The 23,053-nt window shown below is 41.2% G+C and overlaps 1 protein-coding gene across 2 annotated transcripts in view; it reads right to left on the reverse strand.

Moving 5' to 3' along the window:
• Nucleotides 1-387: 387 nt before the first annotated feature.
• The window catches only part of LOC126281583 (myosin light chain kinase, smooth muscle-like), a 363,307-nt gene continuing 340,641 nt past the window's right edge, over nucleotides 388-23,053 (reverse strand). For both annotated transcript variants that reach the window (XM_049980664.1, XM_049980665.1), the window contains exons 7-8: nucleotides 17,054-17,206; nucleotides 388-7,389 (exon numbers count right to left, since the gene is read on the reverse strand). In XM_049980664.1, coding sequence (XP_049836621.1) covers nucleotides 6,411-7,389; nucleotides 17,054-17,206 — 1,132 coding nt within the window. In that variant the 3' untranslated portion in view covers nucleotides 388-6,410. The remainder of the gene's footprint in view (nucleotides 7,390-17,053; nucleotides 17,207-23,053) is intronic.

Genomic DNA, 23,053 nt, shown 5'->3' on the forward strand with positions numbered 1-23,053 from the left:
CTTATATACAAGGTCCCATATCATTCCAACCTACGAAGGTGCTCTTTCTGTAATACTTTGGTATTGTTGTTTCTACTCGTCCTTCCTTCCTTTATTTGTTGTGTCATGAGTTTTCGAAATATGAGAGCTGAACAAGAAATAAATTCGTGAACAGGCAGCACACAGTCACTTTCCGATCATATGCCGTTTGGACTCCTGGCGGTCGTTGAAAGGAAATATGTCACGATGTTTTTGTTTCTGCAACTCTTCTTGTTGTAAATTCTGTAACATTCGACTGAAGAATAGCCACGATTCATTACTACCACGTTGCTATACGGGGAACAAAGAATGAATAAAAGAAATAAGAACAGGCACAGTTAACATTACAAAGATAAACATTTAACAAGAAAGCTTACAAATACCAAGTTTCTTTATTGTACACATATTTACAGAAAAGTAAAACTTAAAATAATAAAACTAAACATGTTATTCCAACGCAAATTATATTGTTCTAAGAAATATCAATATTTTTTTAAAAATAGAGATGCATTTCAATATCACAGAAAAAATATAATTTTTTCCTGCTTAGTAAAATTCTACTGTCTGTGTACGTCTAAGCACTGGAAGAAAAATACTAGGCTACAATTGCGACTAGAGTTTCACAATGTTCAGATACATACATTATAGAAAAACGTACTGCTTACATTGTAGCACCCAAAAAAAAAGATCAAAGTAGTTCAGTAATCATAATTTACAACTGACCATACGACAATCATAAACATCAGTGGTCACCATTTATTTCATTTAGAGTCACAAACACAGTAGCTGTCTACTTTGAATAAAACCATGACCAGTTTATCGAATACAAAGCTGTATTCTACAACACATCTATGATGTTCACAATGAAAGTTATATGCAGATTGTGACTGTATTTATGAAATAATGTTTTGAAAACAGTGTTTTAAACCTATGGTAACTATGAGGTGAGATGTGCTCATTGTGGGAAGTGAATACACTTACCAATGCACATGCACATAACCGCTGTGGCTATACAACTGCCACGTGAATGAAACATATGTTACTAGGTAATTACTTATTTACACAAACAGCTTTGTTCTTTAACTTTTGGTCAGCATTTTGTTCCAGCATTCGTACTATGGACATAAAGAACACTAAAACTCGACTATTCAGAAAGGAAAATAAGAAATTTAAATATATTTATATTAAACACAACAATATGTATATATAATTTTAAAATTAATAACAACTTTGGTTCTAAAGCTTGAATGAAAGTAATGAGTTAAAATAAATTATATGACTAACTCAAATTATTTAAGAATAAATATCAATATGTGGAATGAAGGGAGCTGATACAATGCCTATTTAGGCCACACAGTAGATGCCGTTTTAGAGTTTCATCACCTCAACTACCATGGCATCTGTCACTGGCCCGTCACAATTCTGAACTGATTGTCAGGAATTCGGCGTGTTGCAAAAAAGTATTTCAAAAAGTCTTCAACAGGTTTTTTGCTATAGTTTCAGAGTTCACGTTTAGCTATAAGTGAGAGTCTATGAAAAAGGAAAGATGCTCCTTGCTGAAATTATTTGGTGTCTTGGTTCCCACAATGAGGTGGTCGCGTTCCATCTGTGTTGCCCAAATCTTGACTGTACTGAATCGTGCAGCACTAAAGTATATATGCACAAGAACTGAGGAAAATTAGTTTGTACTTCTTCTTCAAACTCTAGTGTGTTCCATTCTACCTTAGTCTGATAGACAGCAAAACAAATTAGGACCACTGGTAGCTTTTAATACTGGGGGAAAAGCATCAGTTCGACTTTCTACTGGTCGACAATTTGATATATTAATAAATCTCTTTTTGTTGGCACTGCTCTTTTCATCAAACAAGACTGATGAAAATAAGCAAATGTGGAAACTACTGCACTTTAATAATAATTATTAGCAAAACCTCCCATAATTCTATGTCAAATACTTCAGAAAGGAAGACTATTATTAAAGTAGATACAAATATACATTATCAAGCTGTTTTTTCAACTAACTAAACCACCGAACCTCATCAGCTGCTACCACTATGTCCATCGACAAATAAAATTAACAGAGATGACTTTAAATGTAGCTCTTTCTGGTTGCATGATAATCCATTAAACAGACACAACTGACTATCCAAAGTGAGCATATGATCCATATAAAGATGTTATTCTCAACACTACGATAACCCATCATAAAAACACAGCATGTTTCTTAAAAGACAATTACTTAATGTAACTGGTGTATCAAATGGGTCTGAGGAAGCTTGTGTACATTTGAAGGAGTGGTCAAGTCGGGGAAAATGCACAGTGGAAATGATGGAGAGCACAGTTACGGTCATTAGAGACGGCGCAGTCTTGTGCTGACTATAATAAATAATAATTTTCGCAGTTACTTGTGGATGACGCTATAGGTGCTGGTCATTCACATGTTGCCAGTTCCAGAAAATCTTTTCTCTGTGTAAAATTTTCTTAGGGATTTAAAATGTATACCAAACTAGGGAACAATGGAAGGATTTTAGGAGATATAGGGGAGTTAAGAAGCATAGCTAGGAAAAACAGTGAAACATACGTCGCATGCATAGATTTAGAGGATTTTGATAAAGTGAAATACAATAAAACGTTTTCCATTACCAGGCAGTGTGATAGCAATTCTGGAGATACAACGAGAATCCATCTCTTTATGTGAGGCAAACTGGAGTAGTCATTATTGATGGAATAGTTCAAGAAACGAAAACCAAGCGAGGTATAAACCTCAGTGTTAGTGATCGTCATTACTGATATTTATTATATATGTTGAAGGGGTAATGAAGAAAATAAACAACTTCTTTCATGTGATAGTTGTTTCCCACTGATAGAAAATCAGTATGATTTGGTTCGCTGACGAGATAGCAGTGGTCGCCGAAACCGACTCTTATTTGATTCGGGAGCGTAATGAAATGGAATTCGTGCAATCGAATGGCTGTAATACACACAAAGAAAGGTAATTCAATTGTTTACACATCGAATGGACATGCCGTAAGGCAAAATGTAAGACTATGACAGAAGACTGATGAAAAAGTAGATGAATTTTGCTACCTCGGATGTAAAAAGTAAAAGAAGGAAGAAACGAGAAAACATAGCACAAAGACTTCTGAAAAAAAAGAGCAGCTCCTGATGTCTGCAAATATAAACCTTGAGACCAACAGATTGCTGATAAACTCAATTTGGAGCACAGCTACGAGATTATTATTGTTTAACGAGTATCATCCGCCATCTTATATGCTTCCTAAAACTGGATAACATCACATTGCGTACTTAATGGCGAGTTCTCACACCTGATTTATTATCATCCTGCAGTCTGGATGATAGTAGACACATTCGTCCTTAAATTCACTCCACATCGGAAAAGAAATGCTATTTATTTTTCATTTCTGTGTAGTCACCGTGTCTGTAATTGATGAATAACTATTGAAGGTAGTAGTTACAAATATGAAATAACTTAAACAACTATTTATTCTCTTTCTAATTCCAAATCCAAATTTGTCTCTTTCGTATTCCAATAAAAAGACTACCGACATCGAAATCACAAGGATCCATCTTCAGGTATACGAATACAGAAAAAACAGGTGCAGTGTCATGGATCCAAAAATGATAGCAGTTTTATTGGAACACAATAAATACAGTTGTTTGGATATAGAAATAGAAAGAGAATAGGTAGTATTTATTTTCTGCAATGAAAGTCTTGGTGGCAGAGTTATCTATCATTGCCATCATTATGCAAGCTACAGGATCCCGAAATTCAGACTGAACAGCGATTTTATAATGGTGAAGAAGAAGTGAGGAGTGATTCCCCCCCCCCCCCCCCCCCCCCGTCTTCCACAGCCATGGAACCTATGAAATCCTATGAAATCCCGAGATTGGGTTTAACACAGTGTTTACAATGGCAGTTAGACTAAGAGTAACTTCCCACTATCTTCCATAGCTACAGAATCTACAGAACTGTCCTAACACAGCATTCACAAAGATAATGGAATGAGGAGTGAGTCCTCAGCATCGTCCAACACTTGATATTCGAACTTAATGCACGCTCATTCAAGTGTGGAGTAACTACCCACAGTCAACTATCATTTTGGAATTTACAATTACGGAAATTCACGCTGGAGATTGCTTTACAAGGGTGATGGGGTAGGGAGGGACTCCACACCATATTTCATCACTAGGGACCCTACAAGATCCGGAAGTTCAGGCTTAATAATGACTGTACAAGTGAAATGGGGTGAAGAGGGACTTCTCGCCGTCATCCATTTAGAGTGAACGCAGGACTGGAGCTAGTCATGGAGGGAGCTACTCATGTGACTGACGAAATAGTTTTGAAGTTTGACAACAAACTGCTGTAGGAACTAGTTAGTGTCGATTCTTAGGAAGGGGATGGGAGAGGGGCTGGAGTGCAACTGCCTTACCCTGCCCTTCACTGGATATATCATTGCCTTCCTACGCTATGGAATCTAAAATATCCGTAAGCTGAGGCTTAACACAGGCTTTGCAAGGGCGTTTGGTTGAAGAAGGACCTCCGCCATTTTCTGTCGCTGGGAAGGCTACCAGGGGCTTTCAATTATCGACGCAACACACTTTTTTCTCGGCCAGTTTCGATAGAAAAAATGCGGAGTTTGTTTTGGAACATCGTGGAATATTCCAGCTTCAGCCAATATAGTTACATGAAACTCCGATAGGTGGCAGCACTATACTTTCTCCTCAGAGTAGCTGTTGCAATGGATGTACATTCGAAGCAAAAGCTTTCATTTAGTTTCTTTTGGAGTAAAACCACAGTATCGCAGATATCGGTAGGCGCATACAGAATGTCTATGGAGACCTGGCAGTGGACAAAAGCACAGTGAGTCGCAGGGCAATGCGTCTGTCATCATCGCAAAAGGTAGCGCAAACCCATCCGATCTCCCGCGTGTCGGCCGGCTGTTGACTTGAAGAAACGACTTCAGCGTGTTCATCATCACAAAAATGCAAACTAAATTCTGCTTCTCGATGACAGCGCAAGGCCTCATACAAGGCTGTGCACCTGAGAGGAGTTTACAAAGCTTCATTGGGCTGTTTTTCCTCATCTTCCCTACAGCCCGGATCTCACAGTTTCTGACTTCCATCACTTTGGCCCAAAGAAGGATGCACTGCACTGGAATCCGTGCATGAATGACGGTGAGATTACTAATGCAACAAGACGTTGGCTCCGACGTGAACCAGTCGAGTGGTATAACGCGTGCATATACTCACAGTAAGATGGAAATTTTGGTAAGTCCTATGGGACCGAGGGGAGCAGCCGCGCGAACCGTGACAAGGCGCCTCAGACCACACAGCTACCCTGTGTGGCTGTAAGATAGCACAATGCGGTCACATCCAATGGAGATAGTTTAAAAATAGATTTCTTTAGTCAAAAGAATGGGAAATATGGTGTACTGGAATATAGAAAAAAATTAACTTGCTTTTAGAAAAAAAAATTGTGTTGTATTACTAACTTCGAAAGGATTGGGCTGTTTGAGGGAAGAGACCAAACAGCGAGGTCATCGGTCTCATCGGATTAGGGAAGGATGGGGAAGAAAGTCGGTCGTGCCCTTTGAAAGGAGCCATCCCAGCATTTGCCTGGAGCGATTTAGGGAAATCACGGAAAACCTAAATCAGGATGGCCGGACGCGGGACTGAACCGTCGTGAACGCCCTTCGCACAATACTAGAAATTCAGGCTTAACGTAGGCTATAAAAAAGCGGTGAGGCAAGGAGAGACTGTCTTCCATTTTTCATCAGTATCGAAATTCAGGCTTAATATAGGTTTAAACGGGCAACATGGTGAGAAATAGCTTCATGTTATGCTCTATCATTAGAGAATCTACAAGACTGTAGAATTTATGCTTAGCATATGCTTTAAAGGGAGATAAAGTGAGGAGTAGCTCCACTGATATTCCATCACTACAGAAATTACAGGATCGTGAAATTCAGGCTCGAGACAAGTGCGACAGAACTAAGAGGAACTTCCCAAAATCTTCCATCACCGTGGAAATTAAGAGTTGAGGCTTAAAGGGGGTCGAGGTGAGGGGCGGCTTGTGACAGACGCTGCAGCAGCCGGAGTGCATTGCACACCGCTGAGGATGCGGCAGTCCGGTCGCCAGGGGGCGAGGAGGCGGCCGCCTCACGCGGCTCCGGCGTCGTCGGGCTCCAGCTTGGCGCCCATCCTGCGCAGCGCGATGATGGTGTTGACGGCCTTGATCCAGCGCTTCTTGATGACGTAGCGCTTGAGTTTAGCCGTGGACAGCTGAGTGACAGCGGCGACTCCCTGCAGCCACTTGTGGCGCAGCGCCTGGGCCGCCGTCATGCGCCTTCTGCGGAACAAGCAACAGCTGGGGCTCACTGGACTGGGAACTGGGCGCGCTGCCGCCTCTGCGTCGCGCAGCTGCCGGTGGTGGTGGTGCTGGTGGTGGTGGTGGTGCCGGCGGTCGAGGACTCGCGCCGCACCAGGGTGCGCTCGTCACTGCGCCACTCGGCCACCACCAGGTGCTGGAGCAGGTCCGGGGGGTTGTGCAGGGGGTCTGGCAGTGCGCGAGGCACGTCGCGGTTGAGGTTGGAGACGCGGTGCTTGCCGGCCTGACGCCGCCACGCCGGGGGGCTGTCCGCCGGCTGCCGGGGGCCCTGCAGGAACGGGGGCGGCGGGGGCAGCTCGGCCGGAGCGGGCACGTTGTTGTTGGCCACGTCGGCCGCCGGCGGCAGCGTCGACGGCGGCGACAGCAGCGACGCCATCTCGTACAGCTTGTCGGACAGCTTGCGGATCTCGTCCGCGAGGTTGACCGCTCCGGGCGCGGGCACCTGCGGCAGCGCCGGCCCGGAGTCGCGCCTCGCCGCCACCGCGCAGCCCTCGGAGGCGCGGCGCTCCAGCGTCTGCAGGCGCTCCAGGTGGTAGCGGCCCTGGGCGGGCACTGCCGGCTCGAAGTGGCGCACCCTGGAAGGAGGAGTGCCCACCACCGTGGGCGCCGACGGCCGGCGCTGCCCCGGCGCCACCTGCTGCTGCTGCTCGAGCACCGAGTCGGGCGAGGACGACAGCGAGGAGGTGTACGAGGAGTAGGAGGTGAGGGAGCCCGGCGGCGACGGCGACAGCCCCCCCAGCGACGTGTGCGACGCCACCGTCTGCAGCGAGCTGCTCGCCAGCGGCATGATCATCTGACCGCAGCCGTCGAACAGGTACGGGCTGTTGGGGTGCTCGTTCCAGCGCTCCACGAACACGCGCAAGTTATCTTTGCTCAGGTCTAGCTCCTCCGGCGGTGGAGGAGGGGCGGGAGGCTTTCTCTTGAGCCAGGGGTGCGCTAGGCACTGGGAGGCCGACATGCGCCCCCTATGCAGGCAGACAAAGACCCCATTGTTAGAGGGGAAACACCGCACGGCACATGCACGCTCCGGATTGCCTGGCTCCACAAACAGAAACTCACTTCCTGAATTTTGTTAAGGGCGTGACTAATTTAAGGAAAAAGGAAGGAAAATCAGGCTTTTACATCCCATCAACATTGTTGTTGTTGTTGCGGTCTTCAGTCCTGAGACTGGTTTGCTGCAGCTCTGCATGCTAATCAATCCTGTGCAAGCTCCTTCATCTCCCAGTACCTACTGCAACCTACATTCTTCTGAATCTGCTTCGTGTATTCATCTCTTGGTCTCCCCCTACGATTTTTAGTCTCTACACTGCCCTCCAATGCTAAATTTGTGATCCCTTGATGCCTCAGGACATGTCCTACCAACCGATTCCTTCTTCTAATCAACTTGTGCCACAAACTTCTCTTCTCCCCAATCCTATTCAATACCTCCTCATTAGTTACGTGATCTACCCATCTAATCTTCAACATTCTTCTGTACCATCAACATTAAGGTCATTGAAATGAAATGATCGTTCTTAGTTATTGGCGAGGAGGCCGCATTTGGGAGTGTTCGACGGCCTAGTGTACATTTTTTTTTTATTTGGCATCTCTTTGATGACTTTCAAAAGAACTGTTCCGGCGGTTACTTTAAGGGATTTGGGGCCAGCATGGAAAATTAATTTTGTGTTTTTGGTTTCAAGTCCGATGGAAAATGGCATGCAGTTCAGTCAGTTTAAGGAACAACCGAAGTTGGAAAGAGGGACCTCTCCTTTATGAAAAAAAAAGTAGTCAATGACTTCTTCCAGCTCCTCGAGTCAAGTAATGAAGAAATGCTGCGGTTACTCATTATCAGAAATGCAGATGTGGCCACATAATGATTTGAATCACCGGTCACCTAAATATGAGTTTGCTATATTAACCACTGTAGTGATACAACAAGAGGCTGTGCGAGTACTAAGCCGTGTTGACTAGGGACAAAACCACTTGGACCAAACCTACATGTCTTATATCTCCCTAATCCAACATCCATGTTTTTAATCAAACTGGTGAATACGTTCAAATTCTACTTAAACTGTTGAAATATCAGGCCTACTGTAAATTTAATTGGTATTCTCCTGAAATGGGAAAAATGTGTGAGAAACGGCTTTTGCGCTCGCGTTCCTTACAGAGTAAAGTTTCCAAAATAGCTAGTTTACCGAGTGGCTAGGATACAGAACGGTGAATTCCGTTTGTGAGTGGACTCACTCGAACAAAGCTAAGATTTTTTACATTTTTCCTAATTAAACTTCATCGAAATCCATGTGGCAACGACTGATTGAGAGAATACGCTGATGAAGTCATAAGAACGCCTTTTTAAAAGTACGCTGGTGAAAGCACTCATTTAAACCATTTTTTTTACGGGTTACATACAGCTCTCGGTTCACTTTGATAGGTACCACACGTGAAAGGTCAAATAAGGAGTTTATAACTGTCCATTTAGGAAATATTTATGTAGATTTGTCATATAAATGCGTATGTGTACATGTAGTACAACTATCAGAACATTGGCTGTCTCACTTCGAAACTGATAACGGTGATGAACAATAAAATGATTGTTTCATCAGTTTATTGCTTGGGAGCTGATGCAGCTCATTTTACAACACGTAACATCATGAATAACGTTCTGCATATGAAGAAGAGCAGTGGGCGGCGTGTTCATTGACTCCGGACCAAAAATACTCGGGTCTGAATATTTTAGAGGCACGTTTGAAAAACTGAAGTGTAATCCGAAGATATTCTGATGGCTATATGTGACTGTAAACTGATCGTGTACCTACCATTACAAACTGAAGGATACTTTAGTCACATTAGTGGATTTGCGAACTCGAAAGCGCACAAAAAAAGGTAGAATCAATTTTGTCTTTTGGAAAAATGATGACAGTTTCTTGGGATTCTTAATCTTGACTGACTGCTCAAAAAAGGGTGAAACACTGACTATTGGGAACAGTCTGCCCCCAGCAAGATTAAGATCACGTGTGCCTTGGCCAGGCTACCACGGCACCACCAAGCATGGCTACTCTGGGATCGTGAAAGAGTTGACTGGACACTGGAATGGTCTTCACTGGTGACACTAGGTTATGTCTGTTTGCGAGTGATGGACGTACTGCGTAGACCTGGTGAGCTGCCTATTCCAGAGGGCACCCGCTCACGTCACAAAGGTCCCACACCATGTCTCATGGTATGGGGAGGGGCATCAGCTGCAACTCATGGTCACGTTTTATGTTTCTGTATGGTGAGGTAACCGATGCCTGCTCCATTGTACAGGTTGTCATACCAGCTCTCCTGCCATTTATTCGACAGGGAAGTGATTTGCATCTTCAGCAGGGCAATGCACGTCCACTTACGGCTACTGCGACGCAGCGTGCTTTGCGTGGTGTACTACTGCCCTTTCCAGTATGAGCACCTGATCTCTCGCCAACTGGATACGTATGGGACACAGTGATGTGGAAACTTACTCGATCTCCATAGCTTGCCGAATTGCAACAAAAGCTGTAAGAAGCTTGGGGAAGTCTATCGCAGGATGTCATTCGGCATCTTAATTGTCATTAGTACGCAAGAATACAAACCTGCGATGTCGCCAAGGGGGGGGGGGGGGGGGGGGGGACGGTGCAAGCCATGTATTGAAGCGTCTCTTTGGACAATCTTCACTACTGTGACATGTGTGTGTTATATGATCTCACTCTCTTATCATATACTTCTACAATGATGATAGGTAGTCACATCATTTGCTAACAAAATGACCTTGTCCTTATGGGTTTTGAATTCTTCCGATAGTGTATTTTTTGTTATCTTTGAAACAAATGAATGTTTTCTTTAATTTTCCCTTGAAATAATCACAATACCAGTGTATGCTGTGTGTCTATGTCAACTAGCGCAACAAAAATCGATTTTTTCCGCTTCTCAACACTACTGAAAACTTGCAAGTTCTAGAATAATTGCAAATCTGAGGTACAGATGTCAATAATCAGCGTCTGGTACTGGAACTGCGATCTCAGCCTGTGTTATTGGATAGTGTAAAGTCATCAATCGCAAGATTAATATGAACATAACGGAGCTTTTTTGGCATTTTAATAGGTGTAGAAATACAGGTCTGCGCAATGATGACTATAAATTTTACATAGTACAGAGGTCCCGCAAGTTCGACAACTGTGTGCTAGTTAACGCCAGGCATTCAGCACATATTTGTTTACTCTTAGACAGAGCGAAAGTTTAAAATTTAACGTGGAAGTTTCTCGTTAACGGCTATTGGCTTGGCATTAGAAATTTCATATTAAGTGAGAAATCGCAGTGGTCACAGTCTCTAAATTGGACACCAATATTATAATACGCCAATAATGTACGGTGACCGTGAATTTAACGTATCTGGCCTAGACATGTGAGGTACATCACGTCACATATCGAATCGGAGAGACATGTCTGATATGCTACTTAGCTAATATTTTCTGCTATACCACGCCGCCTGAAATGCCACCAATATCAAGACATACTTAAAGAAATACATAACAGCTGCCTGAAAACGGCATACAACATTAAACTTGGCGAATATATCATTCTCAACGTCTCCAATATTATCGTTTTCAATTTAAAGCCATACTGGACGTTGTTTAACCACGATTGTTTGTTGAGATTGATTAAAAAAAAAAAAACATTTTCAGAGACCGCTATGTCACAATTGCGAGTAGCGGCGGTTTCTCAAAATCTTGTTTACAAACAATAATCCTTACACAACTTAGTGTTGAAGCAACAATCGTAGTATATGTACAAGTCAAATAATCAAAATAGAAACTGTTCAGTAATGGCTAAATGGTAAAAAAATCTCAACTTTAACTACTCTTAAACTGCTACAGCTTTCTATTTAAGGTTAGTGTTCATTACATTAGTTTAGGAATAAGAGGTAATGTCCTGCTTTTAAAGCAGGGTGTCTGAGAGAATGAAGAGGGAATATGTATATGCCTCATTGTGTAAGTTCACATATAACACACGTTCAAGGTCCAGAAATGATGTACAGAATACTTTGGCAAAGAGAAAATTTCCGAAGCAAGAAGCGTGTGGAAAACCCTCTCCATGAGAAGAGAGAGGGAGTTGAAATTTTCATATAGCTGTAAAACATAAATTATCCCTCTGCTTTTCCATAGTGTTTTGCAATTTCAGAATAAAAATTCAGTCGAGTTTGAGTTTCTGTTGTGGAATTTAAGGTTTTCCAGGTGATCCACTGCGCTTTTAAGTAAACTGTATTACTTATTGTAAAATTAAACAAACAGGTAAATAATAACACACATATCAAACAAAATCAAACAAAAACAGATAGTGAAACGAAGAAAACAAAGATGAAAGAAAGAAAGAAAGAAAAGAATGATTAAAAGTAAGCTACGAGATCCAGTATACAAATAAAAGAAAGGTCATAGTGAGTTATTGTAAACAAAGGTGGAAAAAACAATACTTACAATTACTTCTAATCATTTCTTGCTTTATCAGACTATTTCGTTTAATATATAGTATTTAAACACCATATTACGTTTACATTCATATGTAAATCTAAAGTCTCAAAGTGTGATATTCATAGTAAATATCAAGGATTCCAGTATTTGGAAGATTGTTATAGGTATCCAGAATAACTGAACTTATTTTTCCAAATCGAATTAAAAACTAATGAAAAGTCTGTGTTTAACCCTACATCTTTAACAGCTCAAAAAATTCGTTCAAACGTCAAATCTAGAACTCAGTGCATGTCGTATTTCCACAGATTATACTTAAAATCAAAAGTCTACAGTAATTAATATTTTAAAGACGTTTACATTACCAATGTTAAAATAACCGATTGAGTATAATCGTACTCATTAGAATGCGTTATATTTTTTATTTATAAAATAATTTGGCATATTATTTGGATGAGTAAGAAGACACCGGAGGGTTGCCATTTACGTTCAGTTTCGGCGAATAACAAGACGCATTTAGTGACTAGCAAACCATCCCAGATAATTTAAAAATCGAACTCCCATGTATAAAACAGCAAGAAAGGTTTGAAATAAATTAAGTTTATAGTTTGGTGGAAGTCTCTAAGTGCTCTCATTACGAAACATCGGATTAGTGTTGTAGGAGTTATTTGCGCTTCATCTTAACAAAAGGTAGGTTTTCACGCACCTCAATGTTTACGACGTTATATCTCCTAAACCAGGTGTCGTAAAATGATATAATTGCGCAGTTACACTCAGTCATCTAAAAAAATTACGACATGTTTCAAATTATGTGTAAAGTTTATTGGAAGCCGCTATATGTTCTCATTCCCAAATATTACAGTGTCCAGACAGATTAATGTGACCACCGCCTATGTTTGACGTCAACACGCAATAAACAGACAGGTGGCATTAGCAGTGGTGGGTACATGAAGCGTGTCGGGAGGATGTGCGAAATACTGCAGTTGTTGTCGTAATGCGAAAACGAAGCGATTTATCTGCCGTCCAAAATGGTGTCATCGTTGGCTTTCGGGCAAGGGTGGAAGCATTTACGAAACGGCTAAGTCTGGTAACTGTTTGCGTACCGCCGTTGTTAAAGTATACCATGCATGGCAAGATGGTGCGGCCCAAAACCTGCGACGAGGCAACTGTGGGGCACCGGAGGCCATAGATGAAAGGGGTGAACGACAGCTGTGGACATGTTTACCGGCGAATAGACGTACTACTACAGAGCAACTGAACGCCCAAATGAACCAAGGGGCCGGCCGCGGTGGTCTCGCGGTTCTAGGCGCTCAGTCCGGAACCGCGCGACTGCTGCGGTCGCAGGTTCGAATCCTGCCTCGGGAATGGATGTGTGTGTGATGTCCTTAGGTTAGTTAGGTTTAATTAGTTCTAAGTTCTAGGCGACTGATGACCACAGATGTTAAGTCGCATAGTGCTCAGAGCCATTTGAACCATTTTTGAACCAAGGGACTACCAACAATATCTCCTCAAAGACTGTTCAGCGAACGTTACTGCGAATGGGACTCCGCAGCAGGCACCTGGTTCGTGCGCCCATGCTGACTGCTGTTCTTCGGCTACGAAGGGTGGAATTAGCGCGCAACTGGACGTCCAATGAGTGACATGAGGTGGCCTTTTCAGATGAATCGCGCTTTACGCTCCATCGGGCAGATGACAGTTGGTGTGTGCGGCGTGAAACGTCTGAAAGCAAACACCTTGCAACAATCGTCGGATCGATTCAGGCCGGAGTGTATTCTCTGGGTGATCTCGTCACTTTGGAAGGCGCAATGGACCAGCAGAATTATACTTCTGTCCTCGGGGACTATGTCTATTCCTACACGCGGTTTGTGTTTTGTCGGCAGGATGGCCTCTACCAGCATCACAATACAACCATCACACAGCTCCCAGTGTATGTGCGTGGTGCATCTACATCTATGTGACTACTCTGCTATTCACAATAAAGTACCTGGCAGAGGGTTCTATGAACCACCTTCAAGCTGTCTCTACCGTTCCACTCTCGAACGGCGCGGAAAAAAACGAGCACTTAAAGTACTAAGTACTTCTGGAGCCTTCTGTAAATCTAAAAATATGGAATCAATTTGACATCCCCTGTCGATAGCACTCATTATTTCATGACTAAAAAGAGCTATTTGTGTTTCACAAGAACGATATTTTCTGAATCCGTGTCGACTATGTGTCAATAAAGCGTTTACTTCGAGGTAATTCATAATGTTTGAACACGGTACATGTTCCAAAACACTACTGCGAATCGACGTTAGCGATATGGGCCTGTAATTCTGCGGATTACTCCTATTTTCCTTTTTGGGGGGTGTGACTCGAGCAATTTTTCAGTTTTCAAGTACGGGACTTCCTGTGAGCGAGAGGTTGCATGTAACTGCTAAATATGGAGCTATTGTATCAGCATAATCTGAGAGGAACCTGGCTGGTATACAGTCTGGAGCGGAGGCCTTGCCTTTATTAAGATCCGAAGAAAAGCGGCGCGTTTCGTCACAGGGTTATTTGGTAACAGTGATAGCGTTACGGAGATGTTTAACAAAGTTAAGTGGCAGTCCCTGCAAGAGAGGCGCTCTGCATCGCGGTGTAGCTTGCTCGCCAGGTTTCGAGAGGGTGCATTTCTGGATGAGGTATCGAATATATTGCTTCCCCCTACTTATACCTCCCGAGGAGATCACGAATGTAAAATTAGAGAGATTGGAGCGCGCACGGAGGCTTTCAGACAGTCGTTCTTCCCGCGAACCATACGCGACTGGAACAGGAAAGGGAGGTAATGACAGTGGCACGTACAGTACCCTCCGCCACACACCGTTGGGTGGCTTGCGGAGTATAAATGTAGATGTAGATGTAGATTAAGTGATTTAAGGTGCTTTGCTACACCGAGGACATCTACTTTTATGTTTCTCATCTTGTTACTTGTTCTTGATTGGAATTCAGGAATATTTACTTCGTCTTTTTTGGTGAAGGAGTTTCGGAAAACTGTGTTTAATAACTGTGCTTTAGTGGCACTGTCACCAGTGACTTCGACGTTGTTATCGCACAGTGAAGATATTGATTGCGTCTTGCCACTGGTGTGCTTTATGTATGACCAGGAATCTCTTTTGGTTTTCTTCCAGATTCCGAAACAGAGTTTCGTTGTGGAAATTTCCAATCGAAGAATTCAATCATGAGTTAGGTCACCAAACTCCTCGAATTTAAATCGAATCTAGAATCTGTCGGACCATCTCATTCCGGCATTTCGCACCATGGATCCTCAACGGAGTCTGGAGTCGGCATGGCTTCACCTCCCTATCGATATCTTCCGGAACGTCTCTTCCTGCACGTTCCCCGGTGGTTCGCACTGCAAAAGGTGTTTATTCAGGCTTTTGGTAGGTAGTCACATTAAAGTTGCTGAACAGTGTAATTAAGATCAGAAGTTACAGTACGCAGTATTTTAAAGATGTCTATACTACCAACGATATAATAACCTCTGGGGTATTACGACATTTATTAAAATGGCTTATATTTTCCATCTATAATTTCCCATATTATTTGGAAGAGTAAGAAGATGCCAGAAGATTGCTATTTACGTTCAGTTTCAGCGGACTACAAAGTATACTTTGTTTGCAGCTCCCCCCCCCCCCGCCCCCTCCCCCCTCTCCCTCCCCTCAATCCCTCAATTAGATTTCACATCTATAAAACAGCAAGAAAATGTTTACAGAAATTTCCAAATGCAGTTTAAAGTTTACTGGAAGTCGTAAAGTACTCTCATTATCAGAGTCTGGAAAATTATAGTCCGGGTAAAATGCGATTGGTTTTAAGAAAAACTAATTTTTCACGCATCTAAATGTTTATGATGTTACATTTCCTGAACTATTTGCCGTAAAGTGATATAATTTTACACGCATTTTCAATGGTATTTTTGAGTATTGTCTGAAAAATGTATTGCTAATAGAGTCAATCATAAAGAAGTAATAAATCAAAACATTATGCCTGATGCTGAAATTTTACTGGAAGAACAGCCAAAAATGTAGTAAGCGATAAACTTTTTCCCTTTCATTATTTTATGGGGCTGTGCTGAGAGAAAGTTTAGAAGCAGATTGAAATTATATGTTAAGTTTGTTGGAAGTTGCTATGTGCTCTGACTCAAATACTAGGTGAATACTATATGGGTTTTGTGAGGGCCGTGAGTTACGCTCCTTCAAGTTTCAAACGTTTTATAGTTGACTTATTGTATTAAACTTTTAGTATAAGAATATATTTCTTAATGAGTAGATTTTTACAGCATTTTAAATTTTTAAAGTTGGTCAATACTTATTTTAAATACTGAAAATTAAATTTTCGCTGCCCTTCGAAGCTTTGGATATGCAACCTGCAACCTAGCATCGCTTTAACTGCTTTGTAATGTAATGTAGATTCTATTGTAATGAGCTAAACCGAACGAGTAAAATACATTTTTTAAACGTAATTTAAATGAATTACATCTCGTACGTCTTACTCTCTTATTATTTTGTCTGCATTTTTACAAGTTCTGAAGTTTATAAGTTTTTGTTCACGTATCTGCCGAAGATAAATAGCAAGAGAAAAATCTTTCAAGCAAAAAACTAGGTGTGTGTCGCTTAAAAATCTATGTATGTATCTGTTTCAAGTTCGGGTCGAGGAAATTAGAGGATACGACACAAAAAAGACGTTTCACACATTTATCGGCTGTGAGAAAGCAGGAGGCCTGACAAGCGGGCAAAGCTCATGCAATTTTATAAGTGTCACGTGCACACATTTTGGGCCTTTGTCATGCCTTTCATGGTTTCAAACACGGCAAATTACGCCGGTATAAAATATTCTGTACGCAGCTACTCAAAAAAGAGAGACGTAGAAAAATCGCCTGGAAATTTCACTAGAAAGCTGTTTTGTAAAAAAAATATTTTCATACAACAAGAAATAGCTTTCAGATTAGCGAACATGTGCAGCCAAGCGGTAGCCTGTGCTATGAGCCAAACGCAGCATTTAAAAAAATAATAATCAAATGTGACACAGATACATTCACAGATATTATATGGAAAATGAGATCCGAGACACACGAGAATTCAGAAAAGATGAAACATAGATTGTCACATAAAACATTGCTTGTTAAAGAAGAGAAATCCATGCCGTGTTGACTACGTACTCTATGTCCTTAACGAGCAGCTTTTCTATGAAGTCCTTTGCGTCGTCGGAGATTTCATTGAAGGCCTCATCGTCGAAGTCATATTTGGCTATGGTCACGTTTGCCATCGTCTCCACGTCAGTGTCCCCCATAAACGGAGACAGGCCAGATAACCTGAAACACAAATTAAAAGTTGCTCAGACACCGTTACTCAACTGGCCAAAAAGTTTTGTAGCGCAAGCATATATGCGGATTTATGTGGCCTTAGATTCAACGGAGAAAAGGGATGGAAGCATATATCATACGAAACAAAAAATTAGCATTAATGTGAAATTTTCTTCTTCTACACTTCATTGTGCCTGTTCCAGCTTCACAAATTGTTTGTCCATCTCTTCTTATGTCTTCCAAGTCTCTTATTTAAGATGGTTTCTAAGCTAAGCCTGTTTTGGGAAGCTGTTTCCTGTCCAATCTCTGTACCTGTTCGCAACAAATTTTTGCGGTGTTCAGTTATTCTGCTCTCAGCTCTACTTTTAGTTCTTGTCGCACTGTTTCGTTTTATGTGTGTTCTGTTCTTAAGCAGCCTTTTGTTCTTCTTAGAAATTTCATTTTTGCGTCTTGTGTTTTGCCTAGTGTTCTTTTTGAGAGTAACCAAGCATTCATTTCCCTGAAGAAATTTTTACCGTCATGTCTTCTCTGGTCTTGATTCAAATACATTGTGAATGCAGATAAAGAGATAAACATGAAATGAAAAAGAATACTGAAATCATTAAGTCTATTCATCTGTCATTAAAAGGAAACTCCAGCTAATAGCAGAAGTATTTTTATGAGAGGAACAATGCGGCTTTCTAAAGGCAGGTTCTGCGCAGTTGCAACATTTCAACGAGTCATTATTTATGGTCTTATTGGACTACCCCCCCCCCCCCCCCCCCATGAACCATGGACCTTGCCGTTGGTGGGGAGGCTTGCGTGCCTCAGCGATACAGATGGCCGTACCGTAGGTGCAACCACAACGGAGGGGTATCTGTTGAGAGGCCAGACAAACGTGTGGTTCCTGAAGAGGGGCAGCAGCCTTTTCAGTAGTTGCAGGGGCAACAGTCTGGATGATTGACTGATCTGGCCTTGCAACATTAACCAAAACGGCCTTGCTGTGCTGGTACTGCGAACAGCTGAAAGCAAGGGGAAACTTACAGCCGTAATTTTTCCCGAGGACATGCAGCTTTACTGTATGATTAAATGATGATGGCATCCTCTTGGGTAAAATATTCCGGAGGTAAAATAGTCCCCCATTCGGATCTCCGGGCGGGGACTACTCAGGAGGATGTCGTTATCAGGAGAAAGAAAACTGGCGTTCTACGGATCGGAGCGTGGAATGTCAGATCCCTTAATCGGGCAGGTAGGTTAGAAAATTTAAAAAGGGAAATGGATAGGTTAAAGTTAGATATAGTGGGAATTAGTGAAGTTCGGTGGCAGGAGGAACAAGACTTCTGGTCAGGTGACTACAGGGTTATAAACACAAAATCAAATAGGGGTAATGCAGGAGTAGGTTTAATAATGAATAGGAAAATAGGAATGCGGGTAAGCGACTACAAACAGCATAGTGAACGCATTATTGTGGCCAAGATAGATACGAAGCCCACACCTATTACAGTAGTACAAGTTTATATGCCAACTAGCTCTGCAGATGATGAAGAAATTGAAGAAATGTACGATGAAATAAAAGAAATTATTCAGATAGTGAAGGGAGACGAAAATTTAATAGTAATGGGTGACTGGAATTCGAGTGTAGGAAAAGGGAGAGAAGGAAACATAGTAGGTGAATATGGATTGGGGCTAAGAAATGAAAGAGGAAGCCGCCTAGTAGAATTTTGCACAGAGCACAACTTAATCATAGCTAACACTTGGTTTAAGAATCATGAAAGAAGGTTGTATACGTGGAAGAACCCTGGAGATACTAAAAGGTATCAGATAGATTATATAATGGTAAGACAGAGATTTAGGAACCAGGTTTTATGTTGTAAGACATTTCCAGGGGCAGATGTGGACTCTGATCACAATCTATTGGTTATGACCTGTAGATTAAAACTGAAGAAACTGCAAAAATGTGGGAAATTAAGGAGATGGGACCTGGATAAACTGAAAGAACCAGAGGTTGTATAGAGTTTCAGGGAGAGCATAAGGGAACAATTGACAGGAATAGGGGAAAAAAATACAGTAGAAGAAGAATGGGTAGCTCTGAGGGATGTAGTAGTGAAGGCAGCAGAGGATAAAGTAGGTACAAAGACGAGGGCTGCTAGAAATCCTTGGGTAACAGAAGAAATATTGAATTTAATTGATGAAAGGAGAAAATATAAAAATGCAGTAAATAAAGCAGGCAAAAAGGAATACAAACGTCTCAAAAATGAGATCGACAGGAAGTGCAAAATGGCTAAACAGGGATGGCTAGAGGACAAATGTAAGGATGTAGAAGCTTATCTCACTAGGGGTAAGATAGATACTGCCTACAGGAAAATTAAAGAGACCTTTGGAGAGAAGAGAACCACGTGTATGAATATTAAGAGCTCAGATGGCAGCCCAGTTCTAAGCAAAGAAGGGAAGGCAGAAAGGTGGAAGGAGTATATAGAAGGTTTATACAAGGGCGATGTACTTGAGGACAATATTATGGAAATGGAAGAGGATGTAGATGAAGACGAAATGGGAGATACGATACTGCGTGAAGAGTTTGACAGAGCACTGAAAGACCTGAGTAGAAACAAGGCCCCCGGAGTAGACAACATTCCATTAGAACTACTGACGGCCTTGGGACAACCAGTCCTGACAAAACTCTACCAGCTGGTGAGCAAGATGTATGAGACAGGCGAAATACCCTCAGACTTCAAGAAGAATATAATAATTCCAATCCCAAAGAAAGCAGGTGCTGACAGATGTGAAAATTACCGAACTATCAGTTTAATAAGCCACGGCTGCAAAATACTAACGCGAATTCTTTACAGACGAATGGAAAAACTGGTAGATGCAGACCTCGGGGAGGATCAGTTTGGATTCCGTCGAAATGTTGGAACACGTGAGGCAATACTGACCTTACGACTTATCTTAGAAGAAAGATTAAGAAAAGGCAAACCTACGTTTCTAGCATTTGTAGACTTAGAGAAAGCTTTTGACAATGTTGACTGGAATACTCTTTTTCAAATTCTAAAGGTGGCAGGGGTAAAATACAGGGAGCGAAAGGCTATTTATAATTTGTACAGAAACCAGATGGCAGTCATAAGAGTCGAGGGGCATGAAAGGGAAGCAGTGGTTGGGAAAGGAGTGAGACAGGGTTGTAGCCTCTCCCCAATGTTATTCAATCTGTATATTGAGCAAGCAGTAAAGGAAACAAAAGAAAAATTTGGAGTAGGTATTAAAATTCATGGAGACGAAGTAAAAACTTTGAGGTTCGCCGATGACATTGTAATTCTGTCAGAGACGGCAAAGGACTTGGAAGAGCAGTTGAACGGAATGGACAGTGTCTTGAAAGGAGGATATAAGATGAACATTAACAAAAGCAAAACGAGGATAATGGAATGTAGTCAAATTAAATCGGGTGATGCTGAGGGAATTAGATTAGGAAATGAGACACTTAAAGTAGTAAAGGAGTTTTGCTATTTAGGAAGTAAAGTAACTGATGATGGTCGAAGTAGAGAGGATATAAAATGTAGACTGGCAATGGCAAGGAAAGCGTTTCTGAAGAAGAGAAATTTGTTAACATCGAATATAGATTTATGTATCAAGAAGTCGTTTCTGAAAGTATTTGTTTGGAGTGTAGCCATGTATGGAAGTGAAACATGGACGATAACTAGTTTGGACAAGAAGAGAATAGAAGCTTTCGAAATGTGGTGCTACAGAAGAATACTGAAGATAAGGTGGATAGAGCACGTAACTAATGAGGAGGTATTGAATAGGATTGGGGAGAAGAGAAGTTTGTGGCACAACTTGACTAGAAGAAGGGATCGGTTGGTAGGACATGTTTTGAGGCATCAAGGGATCACAAATTTAGCATTGGAGGGCAGCGTGGAGGGTAAAAATCGTAGAGGGAGACCGAGAGATGAGTACACTAAGCAGATTCAGAAAGATGTAGGTTGCAGTAGGTACTGGGAGATGAAGCAGCTTGCACAGGATAGAGTAGCATGGAGAGCTGCATCAAACCAGTCTCAGGACTGAAGACAACAACAACATTAGACTACGAGAAGGCATACGATATGATAGGTGCGCTGAAATATGAGAAAACTCACTGACTACAACGTACCCCTAAAATGATTGAATTCCGTTACTCCTAGAACACTAAAGGGTAAAATGTTACATGGTCACTAAACCAATGTTAAGTTTACTATTCCACAATATATTCAAAGGAAAAAAAGAATATGTGGTCTCTCATCAATCCAATTTGATATACTGTATATGCCAACAAAGTTATAGAAGAATGACAGTATAAAACCCCAGGAAGATGGATCTGGGAAGAATAAATTTATTAACCCCATTTTAGATGCAGACGACCAAGTATTTCTATCAGACCGTGAAAGTACTTTACAAGAAGATGTGTTTAAATTGAATAATGAATGATTATATCTGTAAAAAAAGAAATTTAATGGCAATGGAAGGGAAACACATAAGGAGATCAAAAATAATGACAGGCAATAAAATGAAATCTTTATTTTATTGGGTTAATGTTTCGTGAGGATCAGTTATAAATTCTTTGTAACTGAGGAAATGATTATCTGAGTTAAAATAGTATCTTGAATCAAGCACTGAATTCTTAGTAAAGACAGGATCTAGGAAATTCTTTTTAACTCTTATTTTCATTTAATTCCGTTTTTGTTGAACTGAATTTTTGCTCAAACCAAAGTTACTGAGTAGCTTCGGCTTGTGTGGTTGCGTTTGAAAAATCTGTTTACTAAAAATTAGTCTAGACTGCATGACTTAATAAGAGAATCGAACTTCAAAGCAAGGAACTGCATGGAGGTTCTGATAAAAGGTAGATAAAAGAAATTTTTACTAAAAATGAAAGTAAGTTAACTGCGTTACGCAATTCGAACTAGCTTCCACTAGTACACTCACAGTGGTCACATGAAATTCTTCAGGATAACGAGAAGGTGGACAATTACGTAAAGAAAGTTGAATAACTCTTTTCAGTTAGTACAAGAAACTTACATTTATTAGTACAGAAGTGCTTTCAGATGCAGTCTCTATAGAAGAAAGGCAGCAATGAACGTTGCATTGTAGTACATGGTAATATAACATGAAAATGAAAAAACTAGGAGCGCTGGCTCCTTATTGTGTTGTTACTCTTAGACGAGCATTGAACTGTACATAAACCATATCACTTTAAGACACATTAATTTTTATTATATATATGTAAGATTCCTTTTAAAAATTTAAACTCTCTCTTAAAATACTTGGCGCTTCATAAAGAGGCGCACAACAGGTAAATTCGTATAATTGTCTCGAAACAAAGGTATCGATATACGAAAATAATTCAGATGTGGTTCAAATATACAGGAACGTAAATGGTTGTTTAGGGAGGTATTTTCGTAGAACTATGAGGAAAGAGATAATACTAAGATTACACAACGTGGTAGCTGTGTCTGCTCTCGTGTATGGTGAAGAAAACTGAATAATAAAAAGAGGAGATGAACGAAGAATTGAAGCAACTGGGATGAGCTTTCGAGGTTACTTCTTGGACAAACGCTAAGGGACAGATTTCGGAGTAATAATAAAATACTACTACTAGGCATAGAAACAAGAATGATAAAAGTTATTAAATACTAATAAAATGGTATGACCAAACCTTGTATTTTATGTTGTTGTCTTTTAATACGATCAAGCATATAAAAGGATGCAACCTGAGAACCCTCCATGGCAAGCATTACATTTCGACCAAACTGGAAAACAGGACATAGGGCGGATGGAGACAGCAGTTTTATTAAATTCCTTTGTATTTGGAACGGGCCAACGCCCTCCTTGAAGTAGAAGAGGAAAAAGTTTGTG

The sequence above is a fragment of the Schistocerca gregaria genome, chromosome 7 (genome assembly GCF_023897955.1).
Source record: "Schistocerca gregaria isolate iqSchGreg1 chromosome 7, iqSchGreg1.2, whole genome shotgun sequence".
NCBI classification, from domain to species: Eukaryota; Metazoa; Arthropoda; class Insecta; order Orthoptera; family Acrididae; genus Schistocerca; species Schistocerca gregaria.